Source organism: Euprymna scolopes, chromosome 27 (assembly GCF_053919585.1).
Source record: "Euprymna scolopes isolate OS-2025 chromosome 27, ASM5391958v1, whole genome shotgun sequence".
Taxonomy (NCBI): Eukaryota; Metazoa; Mollusca; class Cephalopoda; order Sepiida; family Sepiolidae; genus Euprymna; species Euprymna scolopes.
Genome location: NC_136508.1, coordinates 85647568 through 85663624, shown reverse-complemented (window position 1 = coordinate 85663624; position 16057 = coordinate 85647568). Strand labels below are relative to the sequence as shown.

Sequence of the window (16057 nt, the reverse complement as noted above, 5' to 3'; positions counted from 1 at the left end):
AATGATTGATTTTATATATATATATATATATATATATTCCATTCCCCATTTTCCCCTGTGTATGCTCATACTTCCACTACACCCATGAAGACTGAAGGATCAGTCAAAAATTATGTATCTGTAAAAAAGTTTTTAAATTTTTCATAATATCATTTTGTATTCCTGCACGTCACCAATTGAAAACGAATAAAGAAAAGTTATAAGCTTTTATATTTTTCGTATTCCTTTTTATACATTTCCGAGAGACAGCATGATTAAAAAAGAAAAAAAGAGACGGATGAGCTGCTTTACATACTAAATATACCAAAATTCTTAAATTCTTCACTTACATTTTTTATATATATATATATATATATATATATATATATATATATATATATAAAATAATAAAATGTAAACAAAATTATATATATATATATATATATATATATATATATATATATATATATATATATATATATATATATTATTTCATATAATTTTTTTTTTTTTTTAAAATTGGGAGGAGGGAGAATCACAGTGACACACTTTAAGTTTTCAGTCTTATAATTTCCCAACAAAACAATTCAGATATTTGTTAAGTTGACTTTTAAAAGAATGCCTATGGATGTGATATACATATTTGGAGCTTGAAGTGGTTCTATTCCCATAAGTCACTTAAAGGTGGGAACACATAAGATATTCATCGTAATGAGATTTATGCAGATTCATGAGTACTTACATTGTTTTCACGAGAGAATTTTATACATATGATAAATTTCATTTTATTTTCTTTGGAAATTTTACATGATACACTCTTAGATTTTATGAAGATTCTCTTTCTTTTTATAGGGAACACACACATACACACAGATATTGAGTTTATATATATGTGTGTGTTTGTGTGCATATTTGTGCAAATTTTAAAAACATGGTTATAAACATTTAAAACCTTTCTCTATTTTGCTTTACAAGATCAGGAAGAAAAACACACAAAGCAACTCTTTCTAATGAATTAGAGAATTGTTTCCTAAAAACAATTGAAACAAAGTGTTCAATTGTTCAAGTCTCACTCTGCAGATAATTCAAAATAAATCTCTTTAATGCATAATATTGTATTAGAAGAGGCTCTTCGCATCAGACTCAAGTTTGAAATTGCATTTTCATTATCAAAGAGTGCGGATTAAAAAAAATCTTTCCAGAAAAAGTAAAGCTAAGTAGATTTTGTGTACATTTAAATTGCCCCTATGAAAAAATATAAAGAAAATAAAATAAAAATCTGTATAATGTATATAGTCATGATGGAATGAAAATATTGTACACAAAAAATTATATAAATTGATCAAGTAGTTTTAATTTTAAACAAGAAAATCAAATTTTATGGCTAAGCTATGAGTGACGATCTCTGATGCCATCTTAAAAACATGTTGAAGGAACTCTAAATAATTCAAACTTGTGAGATTTTAAAAAGCCATTCTTAATATGAGGAGAGGAAAAGCATTAGAAAAATTTAAATTCGCTTAAAATTGGTTTTCTTTATAAAAATAAAACTACTTAATTTATGTGATTTTTGGTGTATAATATTTTCTTTCCATAACGGATATGTACATCATACAGATTTTTCTTCATTGTTGTTTTTTTTTATAGGAGAATAATTATGGACAAATGGCGTAGATTTTTAGAGGAGCGAGTGTCAGGAGATCAGATAAAGTTATTTGGGTCATTTTTCATCATTTAAAGAAAATTTTTTTCATAAAAAAAATGAAAAAACTTTAATCTATAGAGCTTTGAAAACTACTCCAATCATTTGAAAAATGAAAATAGCATAAATAATATATTCTCTAATACAAGTCATGACTAGTGGAAGAAGATTTCTATGGTGAAAGCCGGACCTTTTAAAATCTCTGCAGTCAAATCCATTAGATGAGTTTGAAATTACATTTTCATTGCAATGTACATAGACTGAAAAAAAGAATGGATCCATTCTTGTTTGCTAAAAAGATCACAAAAGTCTAATCTATATGATTTTGCAATGAAGGATTTTAGTCAGACATTACTTACTTGTTTAAATAAAAAGTTGAAGACTTTTTTTTCCACTGATAGCCAGATATCTCCCCATTAGCCTGAAAAGATAAAAATAAACTGAAGTGTAATATGTTTCTTCATTTTTACATACATCATCCTCTTCCATACTCATAAAAAAAAAAAATCTAAGATGAAATTAAAATAAATAATTGCAGATTATCTGGTATAGTTGAATATTAAAAATTTAAAATTGTTCAAAAATCAAATAAGAACTCCAAAATTGATATAATTCTTGTAAAAAATTATTTAATTGAAAAACACTTTTTAGTAAAAAATGTTATTTAAAAAAAATTAAATTCTTACAATAAATAAAAGTTTTAGTTTTATTTATCTATATAACTAAAACAGCAGATGTATGTATGTGTGTGTGAAAATATTTAACTGATAATCTCTTAAAGTACTGGTCACAGAACACTGAAATTAACAGGATATAATAATCATACACCAAGAATGGTTTAAAAAAAGTAAAATCTTTGTTTGGATGATTCATAACACCTATAGAAATATGTCGGCAAGTTTAAATGTAGAATGTTCATTTCAACTTACTGACATATTTCTATTAGTTTTGCACATGTGCAAATTCATTCATAACTTGAAGTAATTTAATTTTAAATCTTTCTCATCTATCCAGCGATAGCTCAAACAGTGGGGAACGCAGCTGGAGTGCTAAATGTTTTGGTTTCAATTCTAGTTGATGGCACCTAAGAATTATTTTTCAAGCTTGAAATCACTACTATATCTTAGGTACAATATAATATTCAATAGAGAATCGATTCTGTAATTATATGAAATTTGCAAGTTAAATTATATTTAAGCATATTTTACAACTAGACAAGCCGGGACTTCATGCTAGTTTTAAAAAATGCTTGACAAGTATTTTTTAAGGTAAGAAAAAGAAAGTATGTAAAGAATATTGGAATTTCAATGGGATCGTGCTAGTTAATCCATATTAATCTAGTGCAGAAAATATTAAGTAAGGATCAATATTGCTTTTTGTTAGTTTTTTTTTGTGCCTAGATGGCATAAACTTTATTTATAAAACTTGTTTTTGCAAATGTTAAAGTTATCAACTTAAATACGAAATATCTGCATTTAGACATAATACAGGACTCTATGGATCTATCTTTAGTTGACCTTGGGCAAGTAAATATTTTCATTAACTAGTCAAATAGAAAAATTACTAGCCAAACCCACATGATTTTTAGAATATGACATCATCATTCCATGACAAGTACATCATAAAGATGTTTCTGCATTTTTTTTTAATAGGTGTAATTCTAAATGTACACCTAATTTTATGTTAAGATTTGAAAAGTATAAACCTCCAAATTTCTTCAGAGGACTTTAAACAGCTTTCATTAAAAAAAAAAAAAAAGAAGAGTATATTGTTCTATTGAACCCTTTATTATTTAAATAATTTGACTTTGATCGTTTTGTTAAAATAAAAATAAAGGCTGAAAAGATATTTCAGTAATGAGCTTTTGAAGATTGTCAGTAAATAAACACAATCACCAATAAGTGTTTTATCATTTCCTTGGAAAAATCACTTGTAAATGCAACTGTTTCACTCGCAACGTAAATTCCTTATAATTATTATCATTCGTTATATAATGAATTGTGATTATTCTGGCCAAGATACAGAATTAAAATGAAGAAAAAGTTACATACTTTACAAGTTTATTAAATCATCAAGTGTTTAAAGAAAGAATATAATAAAATCAAATATGATTTCTGCAGATTAACGGTCATTTTCTTATATTCGTTGTTCATTTATAAATTGTATTCACGTTTTCTTCATTCCAATATTTCTTATAATAATGCTCTACCCTCAGTATCAAGCATCTCTTTATATGATAAGCTTTAATATAAATTAAAGAAATTAAATCAAATCACATTTTATTGTTCCTAATAACAGGCTCTAATGATCTGTAAGAAAAACCGAGAAACCAGAATATTAAATATTGATTTTGTAGGAAAAAGAAGCTGTTGACCATGGAAGCCTCTATTCAGTCTTGAAAGATGATAAAAACTTCTTATAAGGTTAATTGCATGTGTAAATTTTGAGGCAAGGGTTGCGCAATCCCCAGTCCGGGATTTTTCACCACTGGTAAATAAATATATATAGTAAGTTTATTAAATTAGGTGACCTTTCTTTCGACGATACCCTTAAAATGGAGGTTAAGCTCCAGAAAGCGTAATTTTATTTCAAACGAGGTATACCGCAGAATTAGACCAGTGGGATCACAAAAACCATGCATGTACAGATTACCGAAAATTCATAAGGTAGACGCCCCCCTTCATCCTATTTTGTTGATGGTCGGTTCGGCGCAGCATGAATTAGCCAAATGGCTTGTAGAGATCTTACAGCCAGTTTCAAAACATTATTCGAGCCATTGTGTTTTGGATTCTTTTGAATTTTCTTCCCGTATCCGAGACATTGAACTGAATAGTTCTAATAATTATCTTGTGTCTTTTGATATTTGTAGTTTGTTCACAAATGTCCCCTTGGACGAAACTATTGACATTTGTTGTGACTACCTATATCGTGGCCCTAAATCGTGCCCCCCCCTTCCCAGAACCGGTGTTTGTTGAGCTGATGGAATTAACCACGAAGGCGGTTTCCTTTAGCTTTGACAACCTGATTTACCGACAAGTAGATGGCATTTCGATGGGTAGCCCCTTAGGTCCCATTTTGGCTAACATTTTCGTAGGTTTTTGGGAAGATCGTCTTTTTACTAAGATCTCCCCGCCGTCTTTTTACACGTGTTACATCGATGATACTTTTGCCTGTTTCTCTTCACATGACGACTTTGTAATATTTTTTTATGTCTTAAATAGCTTACATCCAGCTCTCCAATTCACTATGGAATGCGAAGTCGATCATTCCTTACCCTTTTTAGATGTCATGGTATCCAAAGATTATACGAAGTGTTGCTTTGAGAATTATATCTACAGAAAACCCACCTTTACAGGCCTTTACATTAAGTGGAACTCTTTTACTCCACTTAAGAGAAAGATCAATCTCATTAAAGCCCTTACCCACCGTGCACTTATGATTTGCTCGACTTCTAAGTTAGATGCCGAATTAGAAAAACTACTTAATGTCTTTTTTGATAATGGCTACCCCCGACATATTGTTAGTAAGATAATTTCTAACAAGGTCGGAGACTTTAATACTAATAGATTCATAGGCCCTTCCTGGTGTCCGATTTACCTAAAGTTGCCATGGTTTGGTTCAGCAGGTAATAACATCATCAAAAAGATTGTTCACCAGACCCATAATTGTTTCCCCGCCACTTTAGTCTGCCCTGTTTTTACCACTTGGAAATTCTTTTCTTCCTTTCAGAAAGATGTTTTGCCCACCATTCAAAGTAGTCTTGTCGTCTATAAATTTAAGTGTCAGTGTGGAGCTGACTACGTGGGCAGAACGTCACAGATTGGAGGTCAGAATTTCCCAACATGTCCCTTTATATATACGACAGGGTAGGTTAGACTCCTCTGCACGATCACGTGTTTCTGCTACCGCGATCGGTGATCACCTGACCAGTTCAAATAAATGTGTGAGTGAGTACACACCGGAGTGGTTCTCTATTTTGCACAGGGCTAGGTCTGTTCAACATCTCAGATTCTTGGAGGCCCTTACAATAAACTGTTGTAGACCTGTCCTTTGCAAACAGATGGACCACATACGTTCGTTGAACGTTTTTAAACAGGTGCGACCAGGTTAATTTCTACGCAGTGTTTTTTTTTTTTTCCCCTCATAGAAATTACTTCATGCCAACATTACTTCATTCCGACATTTACTTCTGAAGACAGTCGGCGAAAAGTACTTCAAGTTTCTTCACCGTTCCCCCTTTTCTTTTCTCTTTCTCCCCCTTTTAGTCGATCTTCTTCCTTTTCAATTTATTTTTCTTACTTTTAGTCGATCCTGTTTCTTTTTACATTGCAGTCGATCTTTTTTTTATAAGGTTTAAAAAAAAAAAAAATGCCCCACTTCGCTTTTAAATATATATATATATATATATATATATATATATATATATATATATATATATATATATTTTCAATCATTTGTTCAGTACAATAGGAAGTAAACCATGCTTCATAACCTTACTATTCTTATTTAAGAACATTATGTTTTATAATGGTACAAGTAATTATATTCACACGAGAAATTGTTGACTAAACAGAAAAAAATTATTTTCAAAACAACTTATACATAAGTAAACATTAAAACATGACTAAGTTATCTTGTAATAATTTTAAAGTCAGACCCAAATAACATTTAAGATAATTTTCATGTGCTATTGTTGTATTATTAACAATATAATAATGTACTTAGCTACAATGTATTTTTAAAAATTAGTCTGGCACAGTCTGCTAATATGAAACAACTTTAAATAATTACCTTAAAATAGTGAATCAGTAAGGGGAGATAACTAATTTAAAATTTAAGAATATAATAGAATTTATCTACTTGAAGTTTTCAAAAGTGCAAACAAAAAACTAAAATTACTTCATTGCATCCTGGGTAACACCAGGTAAGTACAAATTGTATACCAATAAAACTACCCCCCCATCTAACATTTGATATCAGACACCCAAACAATAAGAACAAGTGATAAGAATTCGTCAACTTTAACAGAAAAATATAAATGTTCCACTTCATTTTGACAGAAATTTAGATTGTATCTTTTTCCCTTCTACTTACATTGACAATTTTGTGTCTCTTTGTTTTTCTTATGGGCGATGAACCAGGTTGTGAAGAGAGAGTCGTTCTCTTGTTTCGTCGATTACTCAACTCATCGTGAGTATCAAAACCATCCTCTTGTTGCGAGTTTTCCTCGTGCACAAGCAAATGCTTCTGAAGAGCAGCCGACGTCTTGAAACGTTTGTTGCATTCATAACATGGCCAGTCACATTCTTGTTCGTTCAATACTGACAAAAGAAAAAAAAAAAGAAAGAAATTATCGATATTTCAACTTTAAAAATAAGTTATAAAAAATAATTTACATGCACACATATTAAATGAGTAGGAAAATCACAGATGAACAGTTTTACTAATAAAACGTTTCTTTTTCATTTCATTTATACACTGAAAATTGTACTAAAATAAAAAATTGAAATGGTCATATCGAAGGAAACGTACTGAAAACAAGGGAAGCATGCATGGTCCCCTGTGAGTGCACAGTGAATGAGGCATAAAAAAATTATTAAGTTCAATGTTTGCCTCCCCCTTTAGCACCAAAATTCTCCAGGGGATGCCAAACCCTGGTGAAAATGAACAAACGGTGCAGTTTTAGGTCTTAACATATGTAAATTTAAGTTTTGCACCATGCAAAAAAGAAATGACTAAGTTCATCATATGCTCCTCACCATTTAGCTCCCAAAATCCCCCAAGGCCTTAACATATTTAAATTTAAGTTCAGCACCATGCAAAACTGCTAAATAGATATACACAGAAAATTTTGGACAAATATGGTGAAATAGTCCCAAAAATGGAGTGTTTTTATTAGTCCTAAAAGAGCCCATTGGGCACACCCAAGAGTTATCGCAAAGTATAGACAAACAAAATTATATAGAAATCAGTTAGTTACAACATTTCAGAAATTTTTATAAAAATTCAAGGCACCAATTTTAGCCATTTTAATCTGAAAGCCACCCCTAGAGGGGCAACCGGAGTTTCCCAGAAAATCCATTCTGTTACTTTTTTACTCATATCATGTTTAATGATTGTGCAAAATTTTAAAAAATTCCAAGGCGTAGTTATTGAGAAAAGTGCGCACAGATGATCGGACAAGGGTGAATCTACAGGTCAACCCTCCTTTTGTCAGGGGACCAGAAAAAAATTATCCACATTTTGATAAAATCAAATGGTACTTGTACAGTTTGATCAAAAATGAAAATATCAAAAAAAAAAAAGGTTATATTGTACATATCCGTTATGGAACAAAGTCCTCCGGAAAAAAAAAATGTTTTCTTTTATAATATTTTTCTACCTTAGTGTTTTCATAATTTTGGATATATTTATTACTGTAACATCACAATTAAGTAGAGACCATTTGTTTGCCTTAAAATTCAATACTAAAAATCTGGAATTTCATTATTATAGCGTAGTTGTACTCAAAAATATATAATGGGTTTGACAAATTACACTGAAATTTTTTAAAAATAAAAAATTATTCCTTGTATTGTCTCATGTGATTGGGTTCCTTTATCGATCAGTGGATGAAGGGCTGAAAGATTTTCTAAAATTTCAGAAACATCGAAAGTGATTGCAAATGTTTGGTAATAAGCATGGAGGATTAAACTACAAAATCTTAACCATCACCAAGAAATACTATCAACAAATTGAAAAGATTTACCAGAAACTATGTTGTAAGACATTGGTCAACAGAAAAGATGCAATCTTTGCGTGTGACAATGCTCCACATAACACATATCAGTTTACAGAAGCTTAAAAATAAAATTAAATTCTACTTGAACCAGACTTCCTATCCAGCAACTATCATCTCGATACTTCTTTGCTGAAGAAAATGTTCAGAAAAATATGAGCTAATTTTGAGCATTTAATAAGATCTAGACATGAGAACTTTATGCAACCGGAATGCATAAAGAAAGTTTCTGTAAAAATAGCAATGATAGTATGACTAAAGTTATGAATTGAAACATTAGAATCAGATTAATTTTTTTTGTATTTAAAACATTTTTATTTTTAAGTAATAATTCTAAGTTTTACCTTCAATGTCTTCATCTGTAATATCCAGAACTTGTGCACCAATGCGCTCAGCATAATTGCATGCATACCACACCTGTAATTGAAAACAGCTTTAGAAATAAAAAAATAAAAAACAAAAGGAATGGTTTCTTATTTATATTAAAAACTTAACACTTGATATTTATTAATCCTCAAAAAAAAAAAAAAAAAGAAAAAAAACCATGTTATCTTTCCCTCTATCTCTACTCACATAAAGTTAGGTATATAAAAAAATAAAAAAAAAAAAATAAAAAACATGTTATCTTTCCCTCTATCTCTACTCACATAAAGTTATATGAATATGTTTATACAATTGTATGTACAGGATTTAATAATTTGCTAATTAACCAATCTTTAAGAATTTTGGAATATGGTTGCTAGGTTTAAGGCTGTGAGCTATAATTTAGTTTTATGTCAAAGAAGAGTTGGAAGTTTTTTGTGAAATTTTATTAGGTGTAAGTTTTCAATTAATAAATATTCCTCAAGTGTTAGTTTCTTTAAGTATTTTACAGGGTTTTATGGAGCTTAATATAGACACAATAAAATTAAAGTTTTTCAAATTTGCATTAAATTTGATCGATAGTCATTATATATATATATATATATATATATATATATATATATATATAAAAGACAAAAACATACAATCATGTTGACGCACCGGTTTTAATTAGATCACTAAAGTGAAGTGATGTTAAGTTTGGATGATCATTTAAGAATACCAGGCACTATGTTGGATATTGGCAGGTGACTCCAGTTGGATGGGTTGCACACATGCAGATGGATTCCATGTGAGGAATGCGGGACTTTCACTATTGTCTATTAGAATGCATAATTTGACCCAGAAACATGATAGGGTATCCAAAGGATTGAAACAATAGATGAAAGAAATATTAAACATTCTGACAGGAAAAGAATGCTTATGTAAATGAATTGTCACAAAGAAAAGAGGGGCAGTCGGTTAAAGAAAAGCGAAGCTATCACATTTCTTCACCGTCAACATCCGACCCAATCATGCACCCACCTCACATGCCTTCAGAAATGTCGAAACATCAGTAATAACTTCTCAAAAGCTGATTTGTTGGGTGTGTGAAATAAAAATAATATATATTTTTTATAGATCAACTGTGTTGTGTTTTATTCACAGGTGCGGCCATCCATATACACATACAGCTATTAATAAAAAAAAAACATAATAAAATCATACCAATACCTTTGGAGTTTGGAATTTGCCAACACTCCATCCACACCTACTGGTATAGACTTAAATAATTAAACATCAATGAAGTAGGATTCCTTAAATTTCAATTTCTTCTAGAGACCCCTTAAGCCTTAAATTTTAGACATTTCTAGAATCAAAATCATATAATGGATTTTGATCAAAATTAGAACAAGCATTTTAAACATAAGGTTTAATATCATTATATCTTTATTTTGATCTTTGTAAAGAGACAAAAGAGTGTTTGAAGAATTAAAGTAAAGGGACAAAAGGTTGTTTGAAGAATTAATTTTACAAGCATATATATATATATATATATATATATATATATATATATATATATATATATATATATATATATACTAGCATTTCAGCCCGACGTTGCCTTGGTATTTGGCGGTGTATGCTGAGCAAAAAAAAAAAAAAAAAAAAAAAGCGTTCAATTTTTTTTAACTTTGACCCCTATTATGAATGATCCCTTAAAATTTATTTTTTGGGGCTCAAATCAAGTTATTAAGGTAGATCCATGTCCAAGGAACCTATATCTAAAATTTCAAGTGTGCAGACCCAAAATTGTCGGAGGAGTTTGGTAGAGTTCTCAAAAGTCAAATCGTTGAACTTTAACCCCTTAATTGCCAAATTTCTGTCCGAAAACTGATCACATCGATTTCCCAAATCTCAGTACCCAGTATATCAAATTTCGAGTCTGTAGACTAAAAATTGACAGAGTTATTACGTAGGGAAATGTACACAGACAGACATTTGACTTTTATATATATATATATATATATATATATATATATATATATATATATATATATATATATAAAAGAACAAGTAGTTAATAAAACATGTTAAAAAACACTTTAAAAAAACTTTTAAAAGGAAGCACGGATAGTCCTAAATCCGCAGAGTTTCAAAGAAATACTTTCCTTCTCATCAGAGTGTAGGAATTAGCAAAATGCGGGACGGATTTTGCTTGCAAAAGTATTTAATGAAACTACAAGTAAGTCATAGATCTTACTTGATAACAAAAAGTGAATCAGAGGGAATAGGGTGAAGAAAAAGGTAATTTCACTTTTTTGTTTTATCTTACTTCAGTCAAAGTTCTCAGAAGTCAATGGGCCTACAACCTGGGGCTAACACTTGAAATCTATACGAGATACATAGATATTCGAATGTTCCATTAAAGTTCTTTATCTCTCAAACACTGAGTTAGTAAAGAAATTGAGAACATAATTTTTCTCTCCCCAATTAACCATTTCCATACGTTGTAGTATATCTTTTATTTTGGTCTCTTGGTCTTACTGGATTCCAGGACAAGAATTTATCTAGTCTGGTGGAGTATCCAACTTCGTGCTATTACTTGAGGTAACATCACTTGGAGAAAGTGCACCATTCCTCGGAAAAGCTAATGTGGGTTATGTGAGAAGATCTTATTTGGGCAGCAAATACTATTTGATTTTGAATATTTGGTCAGGGTTTACCTCTAAGGAAAAAGTATCCTCATGCCAGGTTGTTCTGACAAACCCCTGTACGTGAATGGATAGTCTGGTGAAGGGTAAAATATCCAATAACGGTAAAAATCCAAAAAAGTTGGTTAAATTTCCATTTCCACAAGTAAAATCCAAGGGAATCGCGTAATTGGAAGATGGTCCAAAGTAATCCAAAAGGCAGAAATCCGCGGCATAATTCACAAATGGGTACAAGGAATGAGTTCAAATAATATTATTAAAAAAAAGATAAGAAATTAAAAATGACTGTCAAGGCTGGGCTATTTTAGAAGAATGAGTGAAGAAGAAAAAAAATTGAATCGTGATTAAGTTAATTTTTTTTTATTTTTTTTATTTTTCTTCCTTTGAAGATTGTAATGCCGGGTATGGGGCAGCCAAACCAGCTGCCAACATTGCCCCGCTTTTTTATTGAAACCAACCGAGAGCTCTTTTTAGTATCCTCGCTGTTCCCTTAAGTGCAATTGTCTGAATCTCTTTTGCACTTGGTTCACCAGGAATATTAGTTAGGTAGGACTTCAGGTTCTTCTTCATAAGTCCTGTGGCACCTATGATAACTGGTATAATCGATATCCCCTTTAGGTTCCAGTTTTTTTTTTTAGAATAGAAAAGCCAATGTCTAGGTTCCAGTTTTTTTTTTTTAGAATAGAAAAGCCAATGTCAAAATAACTCAGACAAGATGACGTTAAAAAGGCGCCAATATATATATATATATATATATATATATATATATATATATACAGGGTGCGTCTGGTGTTTGAGAACATTACTTATTTTATCAATTCTTTCAAGTATATTAACTTTTCCTTTTTTTTTTTTGTACAGACAATCATTCATGGGAGATAATAAATGAACACAGGAAATGAAAAGACATGATGTAATAGTTGCAACAATAGCATAACACAGCAATTTGCAAATTGCACAATTTCTTAAAGTAACATGATCCTTTGTTTTTAAAGTTGTGCAAAGAGTTAGAAGATAATGATGGACAAATTTCTCCTGTTGCTAAACGTAAAAAGCACCAGCAACACTCTGGCAGCATTAGAATACACAAGTTTATTTAACAAGTTCAGAGTATTATTGATGAGAATCCCAGAAGTCAATGAAGGCCAATTGCAAAATATCTTGGTATCTCCAAAGCCACAATTCGAAGGACTGTCCATGAGAATCTTTAATACAAGTCCTATGTGATGAAGAAAGACCAGTTCATGTCAAAAACCAAAGAAAATTGTTTAGTGAGATCCAAGAAACTTTTAAATAACTGAAACATCCTGCTGATCAAGACATGCTTTGTTTTTTTTTTTCAGACGAAAAAAACTTTTACCAACTTGTCGCCTCAAAGCTCCCCAAACCTTAATCCATTGGATTATTATGTGTGAATCATTGTTAAAGAGATGTTAACAGACATCCTCACAATACCAAAGACTCCCTAAAAGCATCTACAGTTAGAGCAAAAGACAACATCGATGTAGACCATCTTATACATGCCTGCCAACGGTTTAGGTCTCTAATAGAAGCTGTCGTTGAAGTAGAGGGAGAATTCATTGAATAAAATTATTAAATAAGAGTGTCACTTATGTACCAATGTCATTTTATTTAATTACAAATGTCTCATTGTTTGTATTTTTATCATCCTTAAAAATGTAATAAATATTTTCAAACACCGGACGCAGCCTGTATATATATGCATATAAAAAATACACATAAAATGAAAAGTTGGGGAGACAATAACAATTTAACACAGGAAGAAATTTTTAAAAAAATGAACGCAAGATTTGACTGGTTTTGTTTAGATTAACAAACATTTTCTGACAAAGTGAAGATTTTAGATTTATTGAGAAAACATAGCAAAACATAGGAAAGGTGCAGAAAGAGGTATTTTTGCATGTCCGTAATTATTTTAAAATATGCAGTATATGTGACAAAAAGTGACATTAATTGGAAAAGGGGTAGAAAAGTGGTGTATACGGCACAATCACGCTGACACACTGGTTCTCGCCAGATCACCGAAGTTAAACAATGTTGAGCCTAGCCAGTACCAGATGGGTGACCATTTGGGAAGGCTGGGCGCTGTATGTACCTTCTGGGAAGGTTGGGCGTGAGGCCAGCACCCTCACCCTGTAAAAAGAACTCCTTACTACAAAAGCATCTACAAAAAGTTGTAGATGGCCTATGCCCCTCCAGGGGCTTAAGGCTATGGATGGAGAAAAGTGGTGGAGAAAAAAGTGGGAACATGACTAAATAGCAATAAAAAGATGAGTAGGACTCAACTAGTGCCAAGGTATATCATATTGAGTGCGATTTTTTCAAATGTTTGATTAAGGAGTAAAAGCTAAGGTTTATATTGGATGGAAATGAGAGAAGGATGAGTGCTTTTAACATAGAGAAAGGATTTAGTCTTGAGGCAAGTGTAGTTTGTAAGCTTAAAATTGTGGGTAAAAATGTTCCAGTGGATGACTAGTGTATATAAATAATACATACACACTGTTCCAAAAATTAGAGGAATACTTTTTAATCAGAGTATAGCAAATTATCAAACTTGAGATATTGATCTGATCAGTTAAGTAACAGATGGGGTTGGTAATCATTTTTAGCTTGTTGTTAATGAAATCAATAATATGTGCTTCAGAAGGTAATAAAAAAAACAAGGAATGGTTGAGGCCACTGATATTTATCTTCCCGTCTCATTTCTTTTGGCTAATTTTTTTAACTGATTGACTTTCTACTGCTATAATTTTTTATTTAGCTTGGATCAACATCTGTTAACAGCATGGTATGATACTTGGACACTGCAGAAGTTGCACAAATAGTGCAACTCCCCAGGATGGCACATCAATACGTGCCATGACAGAAGGTTTGCTGTGTCTCCTATTACAGTCTCAAGAGCTTGGCGGAGATTCCAAGAGACAATTACTTTAGGAAAACAAGACAAACTCGTAGAAGATCCTTAAACCTGCAACAGAATCAGGCATATTCCTGGACGAACGCACAGACCTCAACAGATTAGATGATGGACAGTATGTTTAAGTCTGTTCGGTACCGTCATGTTGTCCCTCAAACTATCCAGGAGCTCAGTGAATCCCTGGCCCAGATCTGAGAGGAGATCCTCCAAAACACTCTTCGTCGTCTCATTAGGAGCATGCCCTAAATGTTGTCAGGCATGCATGTAAACACAACTACTGAGAATCATTTTGAGTCTCTACAATGACATTTTGGAAGTGTTCCTCTAATTTTTTGAAGTAGTGTGTGTGTGTGTGTGCATATATATATATATATATATATATATATATATATATATATATATATATATTAGTAATTTATAAAATATAAATTACTAACTAGCTCTACCTACGTATTGAGCACTTTTGAAGTAAATACTTAAAGTTTACGCATAAATCTATACTTTCGTATATTAATTTTATGTAAGTAAATGAAGTAGTTATATATATATATATATATATATATATATATATTAGGAAATTTTAAAAGTTATCGGGCAATTGGGAAAACATTTGCACACTAATAATAAGTTTTTGTTTTGTTTTTTAAAGATGAGCACACATAGATAAAAAGATATTCTTGGTTTTTAAATAATTTTTGTTTCCAAGTCTCAAATAACTAAACTGAACAGTATTTGTAATACAAAAGAATATAAATAATTTGAGGGTAAAACTTGCATGCCATCCTGTTGCTAGAGAAAGGTGGGATATCAAGTTTTAAAAAAAATAATCTAAATAAAAAATGCCAGCATTCCTTTTCACTGATGCCATAATTTGTACCACCTCTTTATTTTTAGGTGTTCTCTCCACTGCAAAACACTTGACTTATTGTCCTCCACACTTTGAACTTCTTAACTTTTTTTTTTTTTTTTTTTTTTTTTTTACTTAGGAGTCACTGTTTATCAAGGCCCGAAGGCCACTCGAGGATAAGAATTAATGAATGTAAGGTGGTAATGTAGTAATTGCTAATGGTGTAACTTGGGTAGAACATCTCTCATGCAAATTAATGCTTTTGCATTTTTCAGCCACAAAAACAAAACTAGTTTTGGTTTGAATATAAAAAGACCATAAAAAGATTATAAAAAGATTATAAAAAGAATATACTAAGAATAACCTTATTGAACATCACACTTTTTCCTTTTCTTAAAAAATGTGGCTATGTTTTAAAACAAAATATACTGTAAACTATGACTGACCTTGAGTTCTTGTTTTGGTTCAATGTTTTTGGAAACTGTAAAGAAAATATCTTGTCCGTGTTGATAGGCAACCAAATTCTGCTCAGCAAACTTCTCAGCAGGACGAACAAACATCATCCAATTACATTTGTTCTCATCGGAAGTTTTAAAATAGTAACGCTCATTATTTTCTCTCTCCATCTGAAAACAAGCAGAAAAAAATGAACACTTTTGTCAACAATGAAATAATTTGAAAGATTAGTCTTCATTTATTTGCATTAAACTAGTTTGCCTTTTGCACCATCAATTCGATTCTTCCATTGCTGAGATTC

At 31.0% G+C, this 16057-nt stretch overlaps 1 protein-coding gene across 1 annotated transcript in view; it reads right to left on the bottom strand.

Annotated features, from left to right (window-relative positions):
- The window catches only part of LOC145248959 (PR domain zinc finger protein 10-like), a 102940-nt gene that overhangs the window by 10054 nt on the left and 76829 nt on the right, over nt 1-16057 (bottom strand). The window contains exons 10-13 of the mRNA XM_080110760.1: nt 15747-15926; nt 8804-8876; nt 6776-7002; nt 2041-2102 (exon numbers count right to left, since the gene is read on the bottom strand). Coding sequence (XP_079966886.1) covers nt 2041-2102; nt 6776-7002; nt 8804-8876; nt 15747-15926 — 542 coding nt within the window. The remainder of the gene's footprint in view (nt 1-2040; nt 2103-6775; nt 7003-8803; nt 8877-15746; nt 15927-16057) is intronic.